Source organism: Bos javanicus, chromosome 11, assembly GCF_032452875.1.
Source record: "Bos javanicus breed banteng chromosome 11, ARS-OSU_banteng_1.0, whole genome shotgun sequence".
In the NCBI taxonomy this organism is placed as follows: Eukaryota; Metazoa; Chordata; class Mammalia; order Artiodactyla; family Bovidae; genus Bos; species Bos javanicus.
In genome coordinates this window covers 55106079-55133959 of record NC_083878.1, presented here as the reverse complement: position 1 = coordinate 55133959, position 27881 = coordinate 55106079, and the positions used below count along the sequence as shown (strand labels likewise).

The 27881-nt window shown below is 42.0% G+C and overlaps 1 protein-coding gene and 1 long non-coding RNA gene across 6 annotated transcripts in view; one reads left to right on the top strand and one right to left on the bottom strand.

The window, feature by feature from the left end:
- CTNNA2 (catenin alpha 2) overlaps positions 1-27881 on the top strand; it is a 1363902-nt gene that overhangs the window by 956990 nt on the left and 379031 nt on the right. Inside the window, exon 1 of one of the 5 annotated variants that reach the window (XM_061432725.1) lies at positions 17941-18303. The exons of the other annotated variants lie outside the window; for them this stretch is intronic. Within the exon in view, the coding sequence (XP_061288709.1) occupies positions 17956-18303 (348 nt within the window). The 5' untranslated portion in view covers positions 17941-17955. Of the gene's footprint in view, positions 1-17940; positions 18304-27881 lie in introns of those variants that run through there. 5 annotated transcript variants of the gene reach the window in all.
- Positions 8333-11760, bottom strand: LOC133257175 (uncharacterized). Its single transcript, XR_009739438.1, has 3 exons — positions 10901-11760; positions 10117-10302; positions 8333-9871 (listed from the first exon to the last, which is right to left on the bottom strand). It is a non-coding gene; the product is annotated as an uncharacterized LOC133257175 (long non-coding RNA).

Sequence of the window (27881 nt, the reverse complement as noted above, 5' to 3'; positions counted from 1 at the left end):
GATGCCATCCAGCCATCTTATCCTCTGTTGTCCCCTTATCCTCCTGACCCCAATCCCTCCCAGAATCAGGGTATTTTCCAGTGAGTCAACTCTTTGCATGAGGTGGCCAACGTATTGGAGTTTCAGCTTCAGCAGAGGTGGCCTTACAAATAGCTGTGAAAAGAAGAGAAGTGAAAAGCAAAGGAGAAAAGGAAAGATATAAGCCTCTGAATGCAGAATTCCGAAGAATAGCAAGGAGAGATAAAAAAGCCTTCCTCAGCAATCAATGCAAAGAAATAGAGGAAAACAACAGAATGGGAAAGACTAGAGATCTCTTCAAGAAAATTAGAGATACCAAGGGAACATTTCATGCAAAGAAGGGCTCGATAAAGGACAGAAATGGTATGGGCCTAACAGAACCAGAAGGTATTAAGAAGAGGTGGCAAGAATACACAGAAGAACTGTATAAAAAAGAGCTTCATGACCCAGATAATCACGATGGTGTGATCATTCACCTAGAGCCAGACATCCTGGAATGTGAAGTCAAGTGGGCCTTAGAAAGCATCACTACGAACAAAGCTAGTGGAGGTGATGGAATTCCAGTTGAGCTATTTCAAATCCTGAAAGATGATGCTATGAAAGTGCTGCACACAATATGCCAGCATATTTGGAAAACTCAGCAGATGCCACAGGACTGGAAAAGGTCAGTTTTCATTCCAATCCCAAAGAAAGGCAATGCCAAAGAATCCTCAAACTACCGCACAATTGCACTCATCTCACACAGTAGTAAAGACTGATGGTTTATATCCCCTCAAATTCATGTATTGAAACCTGATCCCCAATGTGGTGTTATATGGAGGTGGGGCCTGCCCGAGGTTATTAAGTCACAAGACTAAAGCCCTCAGGATTGGGTTCAGAGGGTGGGGCCTTAAAAAAAACTTTCAATACCTAAGGCCAGATTGTCCTCCTGAATGGTTGTACATATTTCAATCTCAGTATCTCTTAATATCTCTTTTGTTGCTTTATTGTTTTCCTCTATATACTCCACACACACACACACACTCCACCACAAATAGAAGCCTTTTTGTTTCCCTTTCCTTCATCTGGTGTGCCCACTGAGATCCCTGTTGGAATCTGTTCTTGGTTACTTGGAACCATCCTTTCTTCCTATTCCCTCCCTCCTTTATGCAGAGGCAGAGGGAGCCTTGGGTTTTGGGGTCTTCAGTGTTCCTTCTGGGAGCTTCTGAGGGTTTCATTCCCATATCCTATTAAGTGACTAGCCAGCCAGATTATTTCCACAGAAGTGTTCATGTCTGAAAACAGTTTAATGCACTGCTACTTACAATGCTCTGTGGAAGTTAGAGTGTTTAAATATATTTGTCAAATGAACTAGACTCTGCACTGTTGTTTATGATTCACAAACATTATCTCAATCATGCAAAATCTTGTTTTTCATGGCTTCACCCACTTATTTGGGACATTCTATAACATCAAACCTGGGCTTCCCTGGTAGCTCAGCTGGTGAAGAATCTGTCTGCAATGCAGGAGACCCCCAGTTCAATTCCTGGGTTGGGAAGATCCCCTGGAGAAGGGATAGTCTACCCTCTCTAGTATGCTTGGGCTTCCATGGTGGCTCAGATGATAAAAAATCTGCCTGCAGTATGAGAGACCTGGGTTCAATCCCTGGGTTGAGAAGATCCCCTGGAGGAGGGCATGGCAACCCACTCCAGTATTCTTGCCTGGAGAATCCCCATGGACAGAGCAGCCTGGCAGGCTACAGTCCATGGGGTCGCAAAGAGTCGTACATGACTGAGAAACTAAGCACAGCACATAACATCAAACCAATGTGCCAGAGCAGATTCAGAAACATGTATTTAATTGTAAACTGACAGGTGTATTTGACATTAACTTGGCACTCACCATACCAAGAAGTGATTCTAAAAGTTTGGATTTCAAATGCTATAACAAGATGCTGGTGTAAAAATCTCTTTTTTCTCAAGGTCCCAAGGATTTATGGGGATAACTGGACAACTACAGTTCTTCTGCTTGATATTAACAAGTCTCACCTCCTCTCCTCAAAACAAATAATGGAACCAATTTAATTCAGTAGTAAATTCTGTCTGTGATACATCTTAACATTTAATGATCTTGTTTTATAGAATTTTCCAGATGTTGCCAATTTTGTCCTTGCAGCTTTTAGAATCCTCTAATATCTACCCCTGTAGGTGTGGAAGACTATCAGTTATGAGAAGCCATATATAAAGAGCATAGGACTTTCCACATTGCACTGATAAATGTGCCCCCTTTCCTCTTAGTGCAATCTGGCACAGTGCTGGCTTTTTAGAGCTTCTTGCTGAAGTATGTTTATTAACTGGCTTGAATTCTTGCTTAATCAATAGCCTGGGGAATCTGAGTTAAATATAAAAAAAAACTATATTACATTGATATATAGGCACACATTGTTAACACAGGAAGGTCCAAGCTTTTGAAGTCATACAGATTAATGCCATTTATATGTGGCCGCATTTCATACATCTAGTTTGTGCGGGAAATCCCTCACCAGCCATGAGCAGTGAGCCTTCTGTGGTAAATTAGCCAGTTGAATGCATTTATGTCTTTATTCAGCCATCTCCCATTCTCTGGAACCACTTCTTAATCTTTCACAGGCACCTTGAGAATGCTTTTTTAATAATTCAGTATCAATGCTGCTGCTGTTCTTATTTGTTTTTGTTAGTTTAAGTCAAATGGAGGTTTAGCTGTTGAGATAAAGTTAGATAAAATGTGGTCCCTGCCTTGGGTATTCTTGAATCTGGAGTGGAGGTGATGGTAACAAAGCAATGTGATTCATGCTATGGCAGAGATGTAAACAGAAATTGAGGTTGGAGAGATTTCTGTAGTTAACTGAGCAAGGACAGAGGAGCTGGGAGAAAAGGAGGAGGGTTGACCAGAGGGAAGGAAAGCTACTCCAGCCAGTAGGCAAGGTCTGTGAAAATGCTATATGTGCTTCTGATATGTTTACAGTGTCTGGAACACAGGATGAAAGGGAGGGAAGGGGAGACATGAGACTGGAGTGTTAGAGACAGATTGAGAAATACTTTCCATCAGGATTATGATTTCTAAAATGTGGGTCCCAGAGGGATGATACGGGGAGGGAAGAGGGAGGAGGGTTCAGGATGGGGAACATGTGTATACCTGTGGCAGATTCATGTTGATATATGGCAAAACCAATACAATATTGTAAAGTTAAAAAATAAAATTAAAAAATCGAGAAAAAAATAAAAATAAAAAAAATAAAATGTGGGTCCAAGGAATAAAATCCTGATGATTGTCTTGAACATGAAGAGCAGGGAAAAGGATACTGAAAGCAGGGAGAGGAGTTGGGAGGCTACCGTATCTGCCCCACTGAGATATCATGTAAGACTGACTATATTACATGAGAGATGGACAGGACAGGACAAGCACAAACATGGTTTTGTAGTGGAATCCACAATCCTTTGTTTCTCTAAGAAACAGTTAAAGATGACTCCAATGAATGGATTGATTAAGGATAGATGGAAGGTAAGGAAGAGTAAGATGTGAGACAAAACTCCAATGTTTAGAGCTAAGAGTAAGTAGTTAAAGGGAATTCCAGGGCTTGGGTTCAATCCCTGGTTGGGGAACTAAGATCCTGCAAGCTGCAAGGCATGGCTCAATAAATAAATAGGTAAATAAATAAGAGTAAGCAATTAAAGATGTGAACAAAGGTTACATCTGGACATAAGGATCCAGGGAATCCCTGAAACATGCTTAGTAGTTACCGTGGTGGCAGTAGACACAAATCCTCAGTGAGAAAGACTAAATCGCAGCTGATGGACAATCAGCTTCCTCTATGGCTCAGGGAGTAAAGAATTCACCTGCAATTCAAGAGATACAGAAGATGCAGGTTTTCTCCCTGGGTTGGGAACATCCCCTGGAGGAGGAAAATGGCATCCCACTCCAGTATTCTTGCCTGAAAAATCCCATAGACAGAGGAACCTGGCAGGCTATAATCCAAAGTGTTGCAAAGAGTCAGACACTGCTGAGTGGGTACACACGCGTAATGCACAATCAGAAGACTTTGCAGACTGGTGAGGTAATGTGGATGGGGAGTATATGGCCTGTGCTATCTGCAAGTGCACGGTTTTGATTAAAGGCTTTCAAATTCTAATTTTTAAGAATTCCATTCTATAAACAGGTGATATTGTAGACTCTATTCAGCTTATGCAATACTAGTTTGGAAAGCTTCTTTTAAAGTGATGGTTCTCAACATGGAAGAATAGGAGGGAGCAGAAGAGGTGGAGAGCACTTCAATAGGAGGAACAAAGTAAGGAACACTGCCCAAGTCCGCAGTGAATGGCTTCTAATAGTAGGCATGGCCCTGAGGCTGTGAGTAATAAGTAACTCACTTGGCTGTGAAAAAGAAAAAATGTGGAGGAGATCGACAGGTTTTGAGAAGAGCCCAAATGGTCAAGGACCACCAATATTGGAAGAGGCTACCCAACAATTCGTAAAGCTGCAAAGTGACATTTTTAGTGTGACATCATGTTAGTTGCTCCATCATCTCCAACTCTTTGCCACCCTATGTGCTGCAGTCCACCAGGCTCCTCTCTCAGTGAAATTCTCCAGACAAGAATGTTGGAGAGGGTTGCCATTCCCTTCTCCAGGGAATCTTTGCAATCCAGGGATCAAACCCAGGTATCCTGAATTGCAGGCAGATTCTTTGCCATCTGAGTCACCAAGGAAGTGCAAGACCAGTGCTGTCTGTCTACGGACTCTGGGTCAAGGACTGACTGACTTTGAGTCCTTTGTCCAAGAGGGTTTGCCATTGGCAACTGATATCAGCCTAAGATCATTTCTCTGTAAATGGACCTTGCATTACCTTCTCAAACATGAAATAAGGTGATGGCTAGAGATCAAGTCCTTCAGAATGCAATTCTGTATTTGTGTTTTAGCAGAAGAATCTGAGACATTGAATAGCTTACTACAAGGAACTTTTAAAATTTTTGACTCTAGGCTGAGAAGTATTCTGCCATTTACAAGCTGCATGACCTGAGCAAGCAACTAGTTTCCAAACAGAAGTATTCAAAATAGTAAAATAAAAGACATAAATAATAGATATAATTAAAATAAAAAGATATAAATAATAGAAATAATTCAAATTCTATTGCAGTAACTAGTTATATTCATTTCTATTATATGAGAACAAAATTATAAAAGAAGGAAGACAGGATGGAAAAAGAGTCATAAGCTGGAATAGTGTCTAAACCTCTAAATTAAACTCTTGCTGCTGCTGCTGCTAAGTCGTTTCAGTCATGTCCAACTTTGTGCGACCCCATAGACAGCAGCCCACCAGGCTCCCTGTCCCTGGGATTCTCCAGGCAAGAGTACTGGAGTCGGGTGCCATTGCCTTCTACTCTTACCACTCCTTAAATCAGTTCAGTTCAGTTCAGTTCAGTCACTCAGTCGTGTCCAACTCTTTGTGACTCCATGAACTGCAGCACACCAGGCCTCGCTGTTCACCACCAACTCCTGGAGCCTACCCAAACTCATGTCCGTTGAGTCCGTGATGCCATCCAACCATCTCATCCTCTGTTGTCCCCTTCTCCTCCTGACCTCAATCTTTCCCTGCATCAGGGTCTTTTCAAATGAATCAGCTCTTCTCATCATGTGGCCAAAGTATTGGAGTTTCAGCTTCAACATCAGACCTTCCAATGAACACCTAGGACTGATCTCATTTAGGATGGACCTGTTGGATCTCCTTGCAGGCCAAGGGACTCTCAAGAGTCTACTCCAACACCAAGTTCAGAAGCATCAATTCTGTGCTCAGCTTTCCTTATATTCCAACTCTCACCTCCACACATGACCACTGGAAAAACTATAGCTTTGACTAGATGGACCTTTGTGGGCAAAGTAATGTCTCTGCTTTTTGATATGCTATCTAGGTTGGTCATAACTTTCCTTCCAAGGAGTAAGCGTCTTTTAATTTCATGGCTGCAATCACCATCTGCAGTGATTTTGGAGCCGAAAAAAATAAAGTCTGACACTGTTTCCACTGTTTCCCCATCTATTTGCCATGAAGTGGTGGGACCAGATGCCATGATCTTAGTTTTCTGAATGTTGAGCTTTAAGCCAACTTTTTCACTCTCCTCTTTCACTTTCATCAAGAGGTTCTTTAGTTCTTCTCCACTTTCTGCCATAAAGGTGTTATTATCTGCATATCTGAGGTTATTGATGTTTCTCCCACCAACCTTGATTCCAGCTTCTGCTTCATCGAATCCAGCATTTCTCATGATGTACTTTGCATATAAGTTGAATAAGCACAGTGACAATATACAACCTTGACATACTTCTTTTCCTATTTGGAACCAGTCTGTTGTTCCATGTCCAGTTCTAACTGTTGCTTCCTGGCATGCATATAGGTTTCTCAAGGGGCAGGTCAGGTGGTCTGGTATTCCCATCTCTTTCAGAATTTTCCACAGTGTATTCTGATCCACACCATCCAAGGCTTTGGCATAGTCAATAAAGCAGAAATAGATGTTTTTCGGAACTTTCTTGCTTTTTTGATGATCCAGGGGATGTTGGCAATTTGATCTCTGGTTCTGCCTTTTCTAAAACCAGCTTGAATACCTGGAAGTTCACGCTTCACATATTGCTGAACCCTGGATTGGAGAATTTTGAGCATTACTTTACTAGCATGTGAAATGAGTGCAATTGTGCTGTACTTTGAGGATTCTTTGGCATTGCCTTTCCTTGGGATTGGAATGAAAACTGACCTTTTCCAGTCCTGTGGCATCTGCTGAGTTTTCCAAATTTGCTGGCATATTGAGTGTAGCACTTTCACAGCATCATCTTTTAGGATTTGCAATAGCTCAACTGGAATTCCATCACCTCCACTAGCTTTGTTTGTAGTGATGCTTCCTAAGGCCCACTTGACTTCACATTCCAGGATGTCTGGCTCTAGGTGAGTGATCACACCATCGTGGTTATCTGGGTCATGAAGATCTTTTTTGTACAGTTCTTCTGTATATTCTTGCCACCTCTTCTTAATATCTTCTGCTTCTGTTAGGTCCATAACCATTTCTGTCCTTTATTGAGTCTATCTTTGTTCCCTTGGTATCCCTAATTTTCTTGAAGAGATCTGTAGTCTTTCCCATTCTATTGTTTTCCTCTATTTCTTTGCACTGATCGCTGAGGAAGGCTTTCTTATCTCTCCTTGCTATTCTTTGGAACTCTGCATTCAAGTAGGTATATTTTTCCTTTTTCTCCTTTGCTTTTTGCTTGTCTTCTTTTCATAGCTATTTATAAGGCCTCCTCAGACAACCATTTTGCTTTTTTGCATTTCTTTTTCTTGAGGATGGTCTTGATCTCTGTCTCCTGTACAATATCACGAACCTCTGCCCATAGTTCATCAGGTACTCTGTCTATCAGATTTAGTCCCTTAAATCTATTTCTTACTTCCACTGTATAATCATAGGGGATTTGATTTAGGTCACATGTGAATGTTTTAGTGGTTTTCCCCACTTTCTTCAATTTCAGTCTGAATCTGGCAATAAGGAGTTCATGATCTGAGCCACATTCTGCTCCCAGTCTTGTTTTTGCTGACTGTGTAGAGCTTCTCTATCTTTAGCTGCAAAGAGTATAATCAATCTGATTTCGGTGTTGACCATCTGGTGATGTCCATGTGTAGCATCTTCTCTTGTGTTGTTGGAAGAGGATGTTTGCTATGACCAATGCATTCTCTTGGCAAAACTATTAGCCTTTGCCCTGCTTCATTCTGTTCTCCAAGGCCAAATTTGCCTGTTCCTCCAGATGTTTCTTGACTTCCTACTTTTGCATTCCAGCCCCCCATAATGAAAAGGGCATCTTTTTTGGGTGTTAGTTCTAGAAGGTCTTGTAGGTCTTCATAGATCTGTTCAACTTCAGCTTCTTCAGCATTACGCGTCAGGGCATAGACTTGGATTATTGTGATATTGAATGGTTTGCCTTGGAAACGAACAGAGATCATTCTGTCAATTTTGAGATTGCATCCAAGTACTGCATTTTGGACTCTTTTGTTGACTATGATGGCTACTCCATTTCTTCTAAGGGATTCCTGCCCACAATAGTAGATATTCACCCATTCCAGTCCATTTTAGTTCACTGATTCCTAGAATGTCAACGTTCAGTTTTGCCATCTCCTGTTTGACCACTTCCAATTTGCCTTGATTCATGGACCTGACATTCCAGATTCCTATGCAATATTGTTCTTTACAGCATCAGACCTTGCTTCTATCACCAGTCACATCCACAACTGGGTGTTGTTTTTGCTTTGGCTCCATCCCTTCATTCTTTCTGGAGTTATTTCTCCACTGATCTCCTGTAGCATATTGGGCACCTACCGACCTGGGGAGTTCCTCTTTCAGTATCCTATCATTTTGCCTTTTCATACTGTTCATGGGGTTCTCAAGGCAAGAATACTGAAGTGGTTTGCCATCCCCTTCTCCAGTGGACCACATTCTGTCACATCTCTCCACCATGACCCACCCGTCTTGGGTGGCCCCACATGGCATGGCCAAGTTTCATTGAGTTAGACAAGGCTGTGGTCCATGTGATCAGATTGGCTAGTTTTCTGTGATTGTGGTTTCAGTCTGTCTGCCCTCTGATGCCCTCTCTCAGCAGCTACCATCTTCCTTGGGGTTCTCTTACCTTGGACATGGGATATCTCTTCACGGCTGCTCCAGCAAAGCTGCCGTTCCTGACCTTGGACATGGGGTATATCCTCTCTGCCGCTTACTGCTCCTGTGCCTCCCAACCACTGCTAGCTGCTCCTGCACCGCAGTGCATATTTTAGAGGCTGCAGAAAAAAAAAAAAAAAGCGGAACAAACAAACCAAAACCTTGGTGGTTAAAACAACAGTCATTTAGGTTATGGTCCTGCATGTTATGTCTGGAGATATGTATAAACCAGCCTGTGCTCACTCAGATGTCTGTGGTTAACTGGAGAATTAGCTGGAAACCAGATGAACTGGGAAGGCTTTCCTCAAGGAGTTGTGATTGGCCAGCTGTCGGCTGGGGCGCCTTGCTCTATTGTATGTGGCCTTTCATCCCCTGGCAGGCTGGCTTTGGCATGTGGTGCGGTGATTGAATGGTTCTAAGAGCAGCAGAAAGTGCAAGTCGCAGTGCAGATGTGCTTTTCAGGTCTCAGCTTCCAGCCAATCGCTGTGGTCTCTTGGCCAAAGCTAGTCACACGGTCATCCTAATGCAAGGACAGGAGGAAGAGGCTGTATCTCTGCATGGATAGGGAAGTATTTGTGGTTGTTTTTGCAGGTTAAATAAAATAGTACTTGCTTAATATTACTATGGGCTTCCCTGGTGGCTCAGTGGGAAAGAATCCACCTGCCAATGAAGGAGACGTGGATTTGATCCCTGGGTTGGGAAGATCTCCTGGAGAAGGAAATGACAACTCACTCCAAGTATTCTTGCCTGGGAAATCCCATGGACAGAGGAGATGGTGGGCTACAGTTCATGGGGTCGCAAAAGAGTCGGACATGACTTAGCGAGTAAACAACATTACTATAACTGTAGGTACTAAATGCTCTAAAGTGATTTTTTTTCTCAAGCCACGCGACCCAAACAGACATCATCCTTAAACACTAAGGACCAGTAGCAGAAGCATCACCTAAAGCTTGTTAGAAACGCAGACTCTCAGACTCCACCTATGATAGACTTGAATCAGAATCTCCATTTTAACATGATCCCAGGTGATTCATAAGCCCAGTGAAGTTTTAGAAACTCTGTATCTTTTCTCTATTCCTCATAATTCCCTTTTGTAGGTTGCTGTGCTCTCCCGTTGAGTGATAGATCTTTGATTTTTCAAGGTGCCAGAACTGTTTCCTCTGCACAATTGAAACAGAACAAACACAGGTTTAAACAGTAAAACAGGTTGCTTCACAGCATGAATAGCTAGAGAGAGAGGGTATAACATTTTTCTGCTCAATTGTCCTCTGCCTATAAAAATAGAAATTTAAAATTAAAATAACAGTACATAAATATTAAAGAATATTATTGTATTTAACTAGGAAGAACCATTTAGATTTTAGAACAATTTTTAATGTAGAAACAGCTAGGCATATGAACCAACCTTTTATATTCCTAAGCAGTTGCTTAAAGCTGGACTTTGGTTTTCTGAAGGTTGAAAGATTGATGCCCCAATCCTAAGACCACAAGTTAAATATTTCCAGGAAACATCCAAGTCTTTAGGTACTATTTGGCCTTTATGCAACTAATAAGGCCAGTAAAACTTATTACGCATCCGGCATGTGCAGGTCTAAATTTAAAAAATTAAGCATTACTATTGTTTGTTGAATTTCCTTCATTTCAGACCCTAGAAGGGAGGCAAAGGAGTAGGTAGGAGAGGCTAAGCTTTTGACAAGTTTATTTCACCAGGCTGAGGACAGACATGGGCATCTAAAGGGCCCAGAACCTTTCTCAACTTTTGACTTAAAGTGAAGGAATCTGGTTACAGTAACCAACACACTTCTTTAGTTTGCCTTTCACCTCAAGGCTGAACAGTAAAGAGAGAGAAAAATTTTGCATTAAAGCTTAGTGCTGTCATTCTATATGAAATTTGCTTTGGTTATTTACCTTTTTGGAAGAAGGTAACTTCTTTTCTGAAGCTATAACTAGTACTGTTTTCAACATTTATGCTTTCAACATTTATGCCCTGTTCTTGTCAATCAATCAGTCTACCAGTCAGGACTTAACAAATACCTGTTGAGCAGTTACTATATGCAGGCATATCTTAGTCTGTGAATAAGTCTCAGTAATTTCATAAGCAAACAGACATATAACTTTTAGCTCCTGAAAAGCTAGGGAAAGTTAACATAGAAACCCGTGGAATAGAAAATTTGAGGGAAGGGGCCTACCTTATCTAAGGTTAGGCAGTGCTTCCTTGAGGAGGTGATATTTGAGTTGAAACCTGAATAATGAGAAGAAGGCATCCCGTTAAGGCTCCAGAAGATGAGTATTCCACGGAGAAGGAACAGCAAGTGCCAGGCCCTAAGGCCCAAACAAACCTTTGTTCATGAACCTGTGAAACAGCTAACATGCTGGAACCGTGTGATAGGACTGAAGACACACAAGGGGGTTGCTGAACACAAGATACATTTCCTTAAAGGGTCATTGTATCTTTTGTTAAATCTTCACAAATGTTCACCAGCATCCTCATCAGCTCTATTTCAAACCTTACAGAGTGATATCACAGGAACTAAAATAAAGCACTTTAACATATTAAATCAATTTGTGCCTTAAAGTTCTATGATATTCTACCACTTTTTGCAATAGCTGAAATCAAGGTATCAAAAACCTAAGCCACTTGCCTTAACACAGTTGGTGTTGGTGATAAAAGAGATTTTTCTGCATTCCCTAGATCCATGTATGGGGCAAGTAAGAGGACTGGATGGTGGTAGTGGTTTAGTCACTGAGTCATGTCTGACTCTTTGTGACCTCATGGGCTGTAGCCCGCCAGATTCCTCTGTCTATGAGATATTTCAGGCAAGAATACTGGAGTGGGTAGCCATTTCCTTCTCCAGGGAATCTTACCAACCCAGGGATCAAACCCAGGTCTCCTGCATTGCAGGTGGATTCTTTACCAACTGAGCCACCAGCCTTTTGGCAACATAAAAGCCGAACTGGATTTTTGTACAATATTCCTTCTCCCCTAAGGGTCATCCAGAGCAGATCCAGCAAAAGAGAAGCTGGGACAATTTAAACTTGCCTCCAAGATTACCCCACTCCTCCCAGCCCCCTTCAACCATCTGTTGCTATTTGCGTAGACAAAGAACGGAACAGGATACCAACCACACACATTCAGAAATCTCATTTTGTATGTGGGAGTCTGGATTCATTAACAAGTTTCTCAAACTCTCCCTACACTTACAACACCAGTCTAAACATAATCCAGTGAAGTCATGAAAATAGGTGATGATCATCTTTGTGATGCTGAGATGGAGAGTCTAAATTCATCATCTGCTACTTCCTAGTAAATGTCTTTGGCTTAAGTAGGTTGTTTTTCAGCATCCTTCAAGTAAATAATACTAATTCCAATATTATATAGTCTCTGCACTGTTCATCTTATTCTGCTGCTGCTGCTGCTGCTTCAGTCATGTCCGACCCTGTGTGACCCCATGGACGGCAGCAACCAGGCTCCTCTGTCCCTGGGATTCTCCAGGCAAGAATACTGGAGTGGGTTGCCATTTCCTCCTCCAATGCATGCATGCATGCTAAGTCACTTCAATCATATCCGACTCTGTGCGACCCCATGGATAGCAGCCTACCAGGCTCCTCTGTCCACGGGATTCTCCAGGCAATAATACTGGAGTGGGTTGCCATTTCCTTCTCCAGACCCCTCTTATTCTAACCCATTAAATCCCACTTCCTTTATATGGGCTCTTATTTGCCATACTATTTACTTGCTGCTGCTGCTGCTAAGTCACGTCAGTTGTGTCCGACTCGGTGCAACCCCATAGACAGCAGCCCACCAGGCTCCCCCGTCCCTGGGATTCTCCAGGCAAGAACACTGGAGTGGGTTGCCATTTCCTTCTCCATTGCGTGAAAGTGAAAAGTGAAAGTGAAGTCGCTCAGTCACGTCCGACTCGTAGCGACCCCATGGACTGCAGCCTACCAGGCTCCTCCATCCATGGGATTTTCCAGGCAAGAGTACTGGAGTGGCTTGCCATTGCCTTCTCTGACCACAAATCTATATCACCACCCAGGGATTCAAAAGCCATGTTTTGTCGGTACTTACTCTGTTTCATTAACTATGCTAAGTATGAGGATGTATAAAATATTCTAGATGATACTCTATTCTTTGAAGTTTTCATTCTTATTGGGGAATCAGTCCCAGAAGTCCACATTAATTCCTCCTTTCTTTGAATTATGACTCATCTAAAAACTAAGTGCTCTGTTAAATGCTGTCTAAAATCGCTCTCTAGTTGTTTCTAAGTCCCCTTCTCTATTTTTTTCCCACATTGCCTAAATGGAAATTTCTCAAAAGCAAACTCCAGATTATATTTCTGGTTTAGTGCTGTGTCCAGATCACAGAGTTGGAATATTCATGTTTAAATTCTAGATTTGTCACTTACTAGCACTGTGATCTAGATGGGGAAACAGTGGCTGACTTTATTTTTCTGGGCTCCAGAATCACTGCAGATGGTGATTGCATCCGTATAATTAAAAGACGCTTATTCCTTGGAAGGAAAGTTATGACCAACGTAGACAGCATATTAAAAAGCAGAGACATTACTCTGCCAACGAAGGTCTGTCTAGTCAATGCTATGGTTTTTCCAGTGGTCATGTATGGATGTGACAGTTGGACTAGTAAGAAAGCTGAGTGCCAAAGAATTGATGTTTTTGAACTGTGGTGTTGGAGAAGACTCTTGAGAGTCCCTTGGACTGCAAGGAGATCCAACCAGTCCATCCTAAAGGAGATCAGTCCTGGGTGTTCATTGGAAGGACTGATGTTGAAGCTAAAACTCCAATACTTTGGCTACCTGATGCTAAGAGCTGACTCATTTGAAAAGACCCTGATGCTGGGAAAGATTGAGAGCGGGAGACAGAGGATGAGATGGTTGGATGGCGTCAGTAACTCGATGGACATGGGTTTGGGTGGACTCTGGGAGTTGGTGATGGACAGGGAGGCCTGGAGTACTGCGGTTCATGGGGTCGCAAAGAGTCGGACACAACCGAGTGACTGAACTGAACTAAACTGAAGCACTGTGATTTTAGGGTACATTTCTTCTGCATATACAGAATGGAAGTTGGTTGGGAGGATTTCTAAGATCCCTTTCAGCTCTGACATTCATAAATCAGTAAATTCTACAGTGCATAACAAGGGTTGGAAAGTGAAGGTGACACTCAATATAAAAGTGTTTACAGTTTATTTCAGAGGCTTTTAGTTCTAACCTGTTTATGTGGTGGATGGTCTTCTAACTGTAAAGCAACTTTGCCCCCCACTTATAGACTGAAACAGAGTAACAAAAACAGTCAAAACAGTGTCTTCAGCTAGGCAGGGATTCTTTTTCAGTCCATAAAACAAGACAGACAAGAGATATACCTGTTTCTACCTTTATTGGGTCACTGCATCTTACACTGGACATTCAACATTAGCAGTTCAGAATGGTCTTGGAAGACATGTTGATGGATGTTTGTCAAATCACCAGTTCATAACTGGTGATTGGATGTTAAGAGTTTGGTGCTATGCTTTGGGAGCTGATGTCAAAGGGAGAAGCCCATCTTTCATCAAACCCTACTGCAGATGGTGAAAGTGAAGTTGCTCCGTTGTATCTGACTCTTTGTGACCCCATGGACTGTAGCCTGCCAGGCTCCTCCATTGGGAGGAAAATCCTCCATGGGATTTTCCAGGCAAGAATATTGGAGTGGGTTGCCATTTTCTTCTCCGGGGGATCTTCCCGACCCAAGAATCTAATCCCAGTCTCCTGCACTGCAGGCAGACTCTACTATTTGACCCACCAGGGAATCCCATTGCAGATGATAGCCCTCTCTAAACAAACAGTCATCTTGAGTTCCTTTGACCATATGCATAGGTTAACTATGTTCAGGTAGTAATAACCCTGTATAAGAAGTACTCATTTTAAAGACAGGTAATTTTCTGACAAAATTTAATATTGTCTTCTTGATTTCAATATAAATGGTGTTTGGAGGATTTTACAAACATGTTTTTTAATAGAAAAAAATATTTTTAATAGAATTCAATTACTTTCTTTCAGTATAATTGCCCAACGAGAGCTAATGGATACCAACCATTTTACTGTTGTTTTTGTTTTAAACAACTAAATAGTTGCTTCACAAAATAAAATGGGCATATTGCCAAACTTGCCACAGCTCTTTGAGCCCAGAGTTTGTTTCATTATATAATATAGTGAATAGTACATCTCTTCAATAATTGTTATGAACATTGCAAAGGCTTCAGAAATCTTTTTGAGATCCAAGTGTACCACTCAGGATATTATTCAACCCATGGGAAAGCAAACGACTTTTTACTTTGATGGTTTTGCTCTTCCAGAATCCCTGAGGGCCAAAAAGGAAAAGCAGTGCCTTGTGACTTTGGTGACGTGGATATAGTAAGACTGTATTTGGGTCTCCAGTTCCAGAATTCTGTCTACTCTGTTTCCATTGCCACCTAGAACATCATCTCAGCTCTCATAAGCATTTTTGATGTATGAAGTAAACTACATGGCATTTACCACCCACCTAACTGCAGTGGTGTCAGGAGGGTTAAAATGAAACACATTTTAAAAGCCTTCTAGAAATTTTTGATGTTCTGTAAAAAGACAACAACTCCTGAACTGGTTCTTTTCTGCAGCAGGGAGTGTTCCTCTTCCTGTAGCCTGCTGGTAAGAAATGAGGCAAGGTTTTCCATCCCACTGTTTTAGGAACAGATAAGGGCCGAATTGCATGTTAAAGTAATAGTCAGAATGTCAGGGAATGATTGTGTTTTGATTCTGAGATTTAGCTACTGTCTTAATCTTGGGGATTATTTTTCATTCATTTAATATTTTTTAAACAGCCCAAGGATAAATGTATACACTATAAGGACCTGAGTTTTCATCTTCAGTAATGGGATTACTGTTCTTGTTTTGTGGAACAGCTTTTAAAAATAAACTTGCCCATACTTACTAGTTTTAGAGTCTCTTTCTATACCTGGGAGGTATTTTCATTATTTTTGTCATTTTTCTAGCATTCAGCAGTTATCATTTCCTTCTTGGGCAATGGGCTATTTCCCAACAGAGTGGGAGATGTTTTAGAGTGGAATAAAGCTTTAGTGTTCTGAAGTTTACTAGCTGTTTTTTTCCTTGGATTACTGCAGCCCTGGTACCTACCTCTAGTGCTGAACCATGATTTACCTTCTGTGAATTGTGATACAGTCAGCTGCTTGCCTTACCGGGTAGTTAAGTAAGGAAAAGATAGACTATTTGAAAGTCACTCCCAGATAATTGCAATATGGAGGTATAGTCCTTACTTACTTTCATTCTTTATTATTATTATTTTATTTTTTATCAAGTGTGGTATCAAGAGAGGCAGCCAAAAAATTACTTGATTAGACTTAATTATTCACAATGAACTTAACAATTATTAATGTCTTGCCACTGTTGCATTATCATTTGTATTTTAAAGTAAATCACATATCTGTTAACCTTTTACTCCTAAACATTTTTAGTATATATCTCAAAAATAAGCTTTTAAATAACCATAATACCATTATCATACCTTTGCAAATGACTGCAAAATACTTTGCAAATGTAATTCCTTAAAATTACTGATAAACAGTCCATATTCAGGTATCTCCTATTATCCTTCAAATTTTCTTTCTTTTTTTTTTTTTTGAAGTAGATTTGTTTGAATCAGGATCCAAACCACGTCTCCACATTTCATTCCATTAGGGAGGTGATATCTTTGAGGGAGAAGGTGAGAATAACCACAGGAATTCCTCTAAGCAGCTGAAGCAACTGGAATGTGCCAACATCAATATTCATTCAATTCATTTTTTTTTTAATGTGTCAGCCACTGTGGCAGATACAAAGATAAAATGGCATGGTAGATTCTTTGACATGCTCACATATAAAAATGAATAAAAGAAACAATATAAGTTCAAAACTGATGTAATATGGAAAAATTCAGAAACCTACCAAGTAAATATTTACCATGGTTAAACAGAATGGAAGGGACTCTCAAACAAGAAAATGTGACTTGAATTGAAAGAGTTTGGTGATTCCATGTAGTGCAGGAGTAGGGGAGATGGCACAAGAGAAAACATATTAAGATGATTCTCCAGGCATGACTGGAGGTGAGGACGTCTTGGAGGCAGTCTGGCTGGTGGGAACAGAAATACTCCCAGGGAAGTATTAATGGGATAAAATACAGATGCTGGGAAAAGTGCATGTAGAGATGAAGTGGAAGAAGTATTTTAGAACCAACCAGTGATATCTTTGACTATGTTTCTTTACTGAAGAGCATATTTAAAATAATTTGTAGTATATAATGAATTTGTTAAATTTATGCAGATTAACTGCAACCAAGGATAGCTGTGGACTTTATTTTTATAAGCATATAATTGTTGTTCATTCGTGTCTTTAACTCTTTGCAACCTCATGGACTGCAGCATGCCAGGCTCCTCTGTCCTCCACTATCTCCCAGAGTTTGCTCAAATTCACGTCCATTGAGTGGATCGGTGATACTATCTAACCATCTCATCCTCTGCATATGATAGTGGACTTTTAAAAAATCTGTCTTTTCTAAATATAAAAGGCTATACATTCTAAATCCTGATAATTGTGGCAGAGTTTATTGCTTATGAATGTGTGTATACATGCACTGGTAGGCTCTGATGAATGATAAAATGCAAAATCACCAGTGGTGGGTAATATTAATGTTAAGTTCTGTGTTTACTATGACTGTAGTTAATCAATATCTTATTTCTGCAAACACGTTTCACAGACTGGCTCTGACACAGTAGGTAATCTATACTCTAGGAAAAGCTATAGCTCTTCTGACAGTGCTCTGCATTTTCTAGTTTACTTTTTTGAAAGGTGTTAACAGGTTTCAGAGAAGATAGGATATTCCACTTGGAAGCAGCAACAGAACTAATCACGATTTCATATGTGGTCGTCTCTTTTAAACGTGCTGTTTGAGACATTCCTGGTATGTGTAGAATTTCACAGAACCACTTTATCAAAACAGTTTATCCCCCACTCCCCCCACTCCCTCCAACCCCACCTCCCAGGCGAAGTAAATATCATCTGAGAAGCAAGCTTCATTCTCTTCTTTCTACTACCAGGCTTAAAAAAATAGTTGTAGCCACCAAGTCAAACTCAGCGCAGGTCACTGTCAGGAAAATGCCCAGTGACTAAAACTAAGTGTTCTTCCCTAAGCCCCTCATTTTCTGTTATATGAAAACAAACCCATGAATGGGTACGTGTGTTCTGAAACTGGAGGGAGACCGTGCCTTCTGCAGCTCACACCGCACGTAGCCACTTCTCTGAACGCCAGTGAACCTATTTACCATTGTCATAGTAACACACAATCCGGGCCCACGTCGCCAGCATCGCGAGAGGCAATTGTTCCCTTGCCTGGGCGGCGGTGCTCCCGGCCGGCTTCTGCCGCCCCCATGCTCCGGCGGCTTCAGGCGGCGCGCGCGCAGCGCAGAGGGGGCGGTGGCCCCACGCGCCTCCCGGTCCCCGCGCAGCCGCGCTTCCCCCGCAGCATCCCGGCCGCTGAGCGCGTTACCATGACGATCGGAAATGCGTGTCAGGCTAGATGGCTTGCCACTGCCGCTGGTCCGTTTTCCAAGACCGAGTCACTTTCGCTAGTTCCTCCCGCATGTGGGAGATTCTCTCACCACTTGGTGCCAATCAGTGTCCAAATTCCACAAGCACCCGGGGCCCCCTGGTGATCCCAGCGCGGGTTGGGGAGCCAGGGCTGCTTCCCCGCCTGTGGCAACTGCAACCGGCGAAGGAGAATACCTCTTCCTATGTCGTTATCCTCGTGCTCAGCCGCCTGCCCTTCCAAACGCCATTGAAGGGCACGTCATGTGGGGATAGGCGAAGCTGGGGACCACTCCTAACAGGTGGAAAACTCTGGTTCTTGAAAATGACAAATGGGTGCCCGTCCCGCTACTGCGCTAGGGCCGCATCTTTCTCCCGTCTCCTTAGCATGTTCCCAGATCTAACTGCACATCATCGTCTCCTGTGTAGTGTTGGGGTTTGACTTTTATTAGATTCCAGAGCTACAATCCATCACCCCCAGTTTCTGCTATAATGGAGCCGGTATCCGGCCTGGGAATCTTCAGTTAGAGGCAGATCACCTCAGGTTGATTCTCAGGAAATTTGGGGAATAATTGCCTAGATCTTGTCTCTGTCGTTTCATTTCTAACTTTCCGTCTTATTTCTCTTTCCTCTGGCTTGCCTGCTGTCTCTCAAATTCAATTCTTTTCTCTCCCCACGCTCTTCTCCCCACCCCTCTCCCTCTCTCCCTCCCTTCCTCCCACGTTTCTCTTTCTCACTCCTCTAACCCCACACCCCACGTCCTTGTGTGCCAGGCACTTTCCTACAAGCTTTGAAGGTAAGGATCTCTGCCTCCATATAGCGTTGGTGGTCTCCTATCAGTGACTTCTCTCTTGCAGTTCTCCACACATGACAGCTCTGTTCTTTCTTCTCTCCCTTCTTCCCTTCCTCCTTTCACTCTCTTCCTTCTTTCCTTCTTTTTCTTTTCTATTAGTGAATTTATATATATACTTCTTAGCACTCCCACACGTCACATAGGATTAAAAAGATGCTGGCATCTACCTCGGTTTTGAAGGCACAGATTCCTCCCATCATAACTTAGAGGACCTCTTTAGACCACAGGTGGCCAGGTAGAAGGAGAATGATCCCCCCCACCACCACTTTTTTTTTTTTTTCTTTCTTTTTTGCTAATTGCTTGAGGTTTGCCTTTTGTAGAGCTCAGGGTGAAAAATAAGTCAGGTTATTCTCAGTAACATGAGAAGCATTCTAGTTTTCAGAATGTTTAACATCCTCTTTATTATACTTGATTCCCTTAAAGCTGCAATTAAAGATGACTCTCCAGTCAAAAGAAAGGCATATAAATACGGGCGTGAATTAAAAGAGAAAATGCGGAATAACCTCTCTGAATTAATTCCCTCTGGCTATTGAGGCTGCTGTCTCACACAAAGATACCATGAATTGTTAGATTTACCTGTTGCAGAGTTTCAGTTATAGCCATGTGACACATGAATACAAAGACCTAGTGAGAACCTCTTTTCAAAGTTAGAGAATTTGCTTTGCTCTGGAGGAGTCCACAAAGATGCTCCCTTCATTCCGAGCTGCTCAGAGCAGTGTGAGGCATTGTCACATGTCTGGGCTTCGAGTCATATGCTGTGTCTGAAGGCAGCTGCCTCCATGCTGAGCTCACTTCCTTAGCCTTCCTGTGAATTTGAAGTTGAGGACTGCAATCATCCTGACCTCTGACTGCTCCAGGGGCGAAGCCCCTACTTAAAATATTAACTGATTTAAATATTTCATGTTAATAGCCAACCTGTTGGTGCTTCCTTGGTGACTCAGTAGATAAGAATCCACCTGCAATGCAGGAGACCTGGGTTCCATTCCTGGGTTGGGAAGATCCCCTGGAGCATGGCAATCCACCCCAGTATTCTTGCCTGGAAAATCCCATGGACAGAGGAGCCTGCAGGCTACAATTCATGGGGTCGCAAAGAATCAGACACAATTGATGCAGCTTAGCTCTCACCACAGCCAATCAGTTGGCCAATCGGCAGCTGTTTATTAAAGAGCCTTCTGTGCACAAAGGAATGGGCTGCCTAGGAGTCATGAGAAATTTTAAAAATAATTTTAAAAGTAAGATGTTAACCTGTGGAGGTCAGGAAGACTGACTTATAAGAAAAGAGAGCTCAATTCTTTGCTTAGTTTCCCAGAAGGCTTAGAATAAAATCTCCATTTCTCAGCATGACCTCGATGCCCCCAATCAGCTGCATCTTGCTTACCTCCCTCACCTCATCTTTCATCACTATCCCCCTTGTTGACTTTATTTCAGCCTCACTTCTTCCTTTGATTCCCCCCGCCATATGCCAATCTGCACTGTTTTAGGAAGAGCCATGTCCTTGTCATTCAACTCCCCACTTGGCAGGCTTTCTCTGAGAAGTCTTCTTGACACTCAATCTAAAAAAGGTACCAGATAATTTTCATACCACCCTGCTTTAATGATCTGCCATGGCACATGCTACTATTAGATATTTTCCTATTTATGTACATTTCTCCCTATCTCCCATTAAAATATAAGCTTCATGAAAACAGGTCTTAGATGTTTCATCTGGAAGAATGCAAGTTATCAAAAACGTGTTCATTAAATACTTGTCAAATGAATAAATGAATAAAAAGCAGTCTGTGTTCATTGCTAAGTGAGGGATTCAAATATTAAACACCCATGTTTCCAGAAACAGGAGAATTCACTCTGGGCTGAAGAATTGGTTAGAAAGGATGGGTCACTTGACTTGGATGCTGTAGGTATGCAGAATGTAGAGCTTCAGAAAGAAGGATGGGTTTGTTTCAGTAAGGAAGAATTTGGCAATTAAATGATACAATCCATTTTGTTCCCAAACCAGTTGGATGAGTCCCTTAACCTCAGTTTCCACTTCTGATCTTCGAGGTTGCTTGCTGTTCTAAATCTGTGGTTCTTAAAGTGTTTTTGGATATTTTTTTCCTCATCACTTTTTCTTTATTTTTTTTTTTAAATTGAAGTATAGTTGACTTAGGACTGCTCTGGTAGCACTAGTGATGAAGAACCTGCCTGCCAATGCAGGAGGCATAAGAGATGTGGGTTTGATCCCTGGGTCAGGAAGATCCCCTGGACGAGGGCATCATAACCCACTCCAGTATTCTTGCCTGGAGAATTCCATGGACAGAGGAGCCTGGCAGGCTACAGTTCATGGGTCATAAAGAGCTGGATATGACTGAAACAACTTAGCACACAGCACACACATAATTGATTTACAAGACCATGTAAATTTCAGGTGTGCGGCATAGCCATTCTATGCTGCTGCTGCTAAGTTGCTTCGGTCGTGTCCGACTCTGTGCGATCCCATAAACGGCAGCCCACCAGGCTTCCCCGTCCCTGGGATTCTCCAGGCAAGAACACTGGAGTGGGTTGCCATTTCCTTCTCCAGTGCATGAAAGTGAAAAGTGAAAGTGAAGTTGCTCAGTCGTGTCCGACTCTAGCCACCCCATGGACTGCAGCCTACCAGGCTCCTCCGTCCATGGGATTTTCCAGGCAAAAGTACTGGAGTGGGGTGCCATTGCCTTCTCCTATATATATATACTTTTTCAGATTTTTTTCTCTTATAGGTTATTACATACACATAGCATTACATGGTATGGTTCCCTGTGCTATGTGGTAGGTCCTTGTTGGTTATCTATTTGATACATAAGAGTGCGTATACGACTGAAGCGACTTAGCAGCAGCAGCAGTGCGTATATATTAATCCCAGCCTCCTAGTTTATTCCCCCTCCCCGGGAACTTTCTATGGCGTTTGCTACAGCAAGAACAGTGTCAGAGAGAACAGGTTTAAATAACTGACTCCTCTGCAGTATGAGACGGGGAAAAACATCTTTCCCTTCATTCGTAAGGAAGATAGTTTTGGCTGATTAATCAAGACATTAGATACTGTTTTGCTGTATTCTGTAGAAGCAATGTTGAGAATTTAGATTGAATATTCATGTTATAAGTGCTACATGAGTTTGGAATGCTTATAGATTCACAGAATTTGAGAGCTAAAAAGGACTTCAGAGATCATTTAAACTCTGCAGCCCATCCTCCATAACATTTATAATTTTACAGCTTAAACTACCAAGGCCCAGAGGAATAAAGTGATTGGCTCACAGTTACATTGGTAGCTGGTAGACAAACTGAGATTATCCACCTGTCCACCCTGACTCCCAGTCCAGTGCTCTCTATATTGAATTTAAGTGAGCTTCATGCATTTGGCCATGTTCAGTTCAGTTCAGTTCAGTTCAGTCGCTCAGTCGTGTCCGACTCTTTGCGACCCCATGAATTGCAGCCCTCCAGGCCTCCCTGTCCATCACCATCTCCCGGAGTTCACTCAAACTCATGTCCATTGAGTCGGTGATGCCATCCAGCCATCTCATCTTCTGTTGTCCCCTTTTCCTCCTGCCCCCAATCCCTCCCAGCATTAGAGTCTTTTCCAATGAGTCAATTCTTTGCATGAGGTGGCCAAAGGACTGGAGTTTCAGCTTTAGCATCATTCCTTCTAAAGAACACCCGGGGTTGATCTCCTTTAGAATGGCCATGTTACATAAGCATTAAAAAATCTGGAAGCAATGACTAGGCATACTTATAGGAGAAACTCCATCATCAATTTTCTATTCAAAGTTGCAGTGGTAAAAGTGAGAAGTACACTTTGAAGGAACATGCTGGCATTTGAAAGCATATAAAGCAATATTCATCATCCCTTTTAAGAGTATGCGGGGTACAAGTTAAGAAACGGGGATGCTATTGTTTTACTTCCCCCATATATTTTCTACATTATTCAAAAACTGCCATGCTGAAATAATAACACCTCCTTCCCAATTTTTTATCCTTGAACTGGCAGTACACAGAACTTGGAAATTTATTATTTTGACTAATGAGTTTAGCTTTGCTCTTGCAAAGTGAGTGTCAAATGTCATTCTTTCTATCGTCCAGCAGATGGCAACTCTAGTCTTCCTGTCATTTTATCTGCTTCTACAGTCAGATTTTGTCCTCCTCCAACCCCATCCCCCTTGCCTTTCCTTCAGTTCATCTTTGTGTGTTGCTAAGGGTTATAGGGACATGTGCCTCTATTCCTTTTCTTTTGGAATTACCACCTTTAGCATTTGACACTAATGGGCAAGCTAAATGTGCCCAGAAATAACAAAAATCACAAATTACCAACAGTTTAATTTTTTTTAATAGGAAAAAGAAGATGAAGTTAGAGATTCTAAAATAAGATATACCACAGAAAACTTTCCATTTAAGGAAACAAAGTAACTTCTTAAAAAGGAAAAAAAAAAAGTCAATTTCTTCAGATCTATCTTTTAAAGGAGGATAGTTTTGATTAGATTCTCTTTTGCTATTGGTTAAAAAGTTATAAATATCTCCAAAATAACACCCTACAGAGAAATTGGACCAGATTTCTCATGACTACATGTTTCTAGTCTCCAGCAGTCTTGTCGCTTCCATTTTCCCCTCCCATTTACACACACCCTTTCATTCAGTAATCAAAACTGATGAATCTAGCTTCCTTGTATCTTTCCATTTTAGAAGTCTGGTTTCTCTCTCCCTGGATGTTCCTAAGGCATTGCTGATACAGATCTTGATTTATCTCCTTGCAATTTCTGTCCCTATTCCCACCCTTTCCCCTACTGCATAGATCATAAAGCCTCTTACAGGACTGAGGAAGTTAAAGCACATGCTGCTGTCTGTTTATGAGTCTGAGCACAGCTATAAGAAATCAACAGAATAGCAGCTACTCTTTTGTTCAAGGTAGACATTAATCAGAGGCATGATCAAACTGGTTCTATCACTGGTTCCTCATTGGAAGATTTCCAGATTACGTCTCCTGCCAAGAGTGTTGCTGGAATTAGAATACCTGAGCGGGGACAGAGGATGGACACAGAAGGGGTGTCGTTTGCAAAATGGATTTGATGGTCTGCAAATGCTTCATGGAGGGATCTCTTGCTAGCTCATCCTCTTCCAAAGAAACTAAACATTGTCTTCTCCAAAGTTGAAGGAAACCTGTTACCTTGATGCACCAAAAACCAGACAGAAGGCTCAAGTCTAATGGAAGGACAATAACATGCCTCTTGTTGAAAAAAAAAAAAAATGCATTTTTAGCTTCAGTGAGTACATACTCCTTAATTATTAATGTCATTACATGAGAATATGAGCTAACGCTGCAAGTACAATCCTTGGGAACAACTGGTACTTGTGCAAATCCAAGTACATTATTCACTGACAGCTTCTAATGAAGGCAGGGGAGCTTACTCAAACCAACAAATAATTAGCAGTGACAATAGAAGCATAAGCAGGGCTTTAATTAATTAATTCTCTAACTGTCTATCCTGGTGTCTTGTCAGCACCCTTGTTGGACTTTCACTGCAACATATGCCCCAGACTTGCTTCTTTCAACTTTCATGATCACTTGTCCACATACTTGGCATGGGCAGCCATCTGCACTAGAAGTCACCCTCCCTCCTATGTGGATATGTGGGTTCATCCTTTTATTACTCCCTCTGTTTCATCACACTTATGATGCCAGGAAATGTTTACTTGCTGATATAGATCCCTTATCTGGCATCCACTCTTGGATGCATTTCACAGTTAATATGATAGGAAATGATCAATGGGTAATTCTGGAGAGAAGAGAACTCTCTGAAATCTCCATTTCACTCTTTGTGACAGCAGACTCTTAGCTGTCTCTGTCCCCTGTCTCACCCACATCTCCATCCCAGCAATCAGAAAGCAGAGGATTGCTTTTTTTTTTATTTTTTCATTCTGTACCTTTCTCAGGAAAGGATGATCAATTCCTTATTAAAGTCCCAATATCCATTCTGTCTTTTCTCTTCCCTAAAGAGGAGGCAACAACTGGAAACTTTGTCAATTTCAGGTTGTGTGAGCTTAAAGTGAGATGCTCCTTTGTGTGTTGCAGGGACGTGCCTGTCTATGAGGGGGATGGTGGGTCTGGGAGGCTAGACTGAAACCACTGAGCAGAAGGAACAGAGTAGATGGGGAAAGGTTGGGAACAATCAACTGGAGAAACGCTTAGCCCCAAGAATCAGCACTAGTGGCTGTGGGTTGGGGGTGGGTCAGCATTGATCTTACTACAGAGACTCTTAAGCTCTTTCCCAAAGTGCTTTGCTGGTGTGGGCAGCCCTGGTTTGTAGGAATTGATTGTGATCAGAATTTTAATCAGATCCTGCTTAGGAGTCCTGCCTCTGAGAATGACTAGGTGAAGATACAATCTCATTGTGTGTATGCGTGTGTGTATATTTAATGTATATGCTTACACGTATATGCGTAGATGCTGTTGACATTCTTTCCATGATATTCCTTCTGAATCCCTTGCATATCATGAAAGAAAGAATTCTCCAGGCAAGAATACTGGAGTGGGTTGCCATTTCCTTCTCCAGAAGATCTTCCTGACCCAGGGATTGAACCCAGGTCTCCTATACTGCAGGCAGATTCTTTACCATCTGAGCCACCAGGGAAGCCCTTGTATATCGTAGTTCCTCTAAATGTTTGTGGAAAGTTACAGAGAATCACACAAAACCCATTTGCTCATGTCAATACAGTGTGAACCGGGTCCCCGCTGATTTCCTTTTACCATGTATTGGATAGGTGTTTATCTTGTCATATGCGTGAGTAACCAACCCATGGAGGATATATACCAGGGAGGCATTCCTATTTTGGAGAAGTCATGTTTCTTTCAGGAAACAAGATATATATGTTATCAACAATAAGAGAATTCTTCACAGTATGGAAGCAAATGACAGGGTGATAAAGATTGAGAAGAGATGGGGAAGAGTACCATTGCACTACTCTTCTCTCTCTGTTTCTCTCTCCCATATAGTGAATAGGAAAGCTGTATAGATTATTTCAGGATTAAAGGCCATGTAGACATTAGATGGGCAGAGACAAGCTCAAAAAAGCAAGCACAGGGGAATGAGAAAGTCATCATACGATCACAGAGAATGTTGGGGACAGATGGGCTGGCCTGAAATGCAAGGGCCTGTGAGGGCAGTGAGGGGCGAGGAGGAACAAGTTAGGACAAGTGCCCCTCCAAACTCATCTGTGCTTCCCTCCTGACAGCTGGTTAGGTGAATTCTCTAGACACATGCTTTTATTCCCTATTTGACTTTACCTGCCTAGACGTAGATGGTGCGTGCTCAGTCACTTCAACCATGTCTGACTCTTTGAGACCCTGTGGACTGTAGCCAGTCAGGCTCCTCTGGCCATGGGATTCTTCAGGCAGGCATACTGAAGGGGGTTTCCATTTCCTCTTTTAGGGCATCTTCCCCACTCAACCCATGTCCCTTATGTCTCCTGCACTGGGAGGTGAATTCTTTACTACTAGTGCCACCTGGGAAGCCCAGATATCCTTTGGAAAGCCAGAGGAATTGTCCACACTGCTAGATAAAGCTAAGAATTATTTTTAGCCAGCACAGTTCCCTAACTGGCATTAATGGCTCTTTTTAAATGCCTCTACCCCACCCTTGCTTCCCTAGTGGCTCAGACAGTGAAGAATCTGCCTAAGGTGCAGGAGATGGAGGTTTGATCCCTGGGTCAGGAAGATCCCCTGGAGGAGGAAATGGCAAGCCAGTCCAGTATTCTTGCCTGAAAAATCCCGGGGACAGAGGAGCCTGGTGGGCTACATTTCATGGGGTGGCAGAATTGGACAGGACTGAGCAACTAACACTTTCACTTTCAACACCCACCTCTACTCCCTTACTCCCCACTCCCACTTGTATTTTCAAGGTGTCCTGTCTCCCTTTGACTTCCCTGGACCTGGTCCCTTCCTGCCAGAACCACAACAGCTGGCAGACCTCTTCAGTTTGGTTGGATTTTTCATTAAAAGCTCTTCTTGTGGCCGTTCCACTAGTGGCCTTGTACCAGCAGTTAATTTATTCTGAATTTGTTGTGAACTACCTCATGCCAAGCAAAGTGCCAAAAGAATTATATATCTGAGCTCTCTTAATCTTTATAGTAGTCCTTGAAAGTATATCCACTTAATGCATACTTAAAGAACATGTATTATATGATAAGATGTGTGAGAATGTAGCATCAAACAGCAAAGACATGGACCCTGCCCACAGATAAAGTCTGTTCACTGAAAGCATAATTCTAGTGGCAGAGATTAAGTCTTGAGGAGGGAATAAAATTTGTTATGAATTTGAAACTTGCATCTAAATATTTCTGACCCCAAAGTTATCATCATTTTTTTTAATTCCTCTATTGCATCTGCCGGTTTTTGTTTGTTTGTTTTTAAGCACAATTGATTTAAAGTGGGTTTCCAGCAATGGTTCTTTTGAAGGCAAGCTAACAATCAGACCCCTTAAGCTAAAGTGGTTCTTATGTGACAGATTATCACATAAAATAATGACATCTTTTCTTCGATGACCTGTTCTGCTCTCGATGGAGAGTTAAGCCCTTCAGAAGTTGCCTTCCAGGGTCTCCATAGGTCCAGGGGGCCATTGCCACCAAGTGACGTGTTGCTCATTACTACATTTAGTACTATAGCGAAGTCTCTGCCACTGTCTCTATTAAAACTTGCTCCCGGCTAGCATT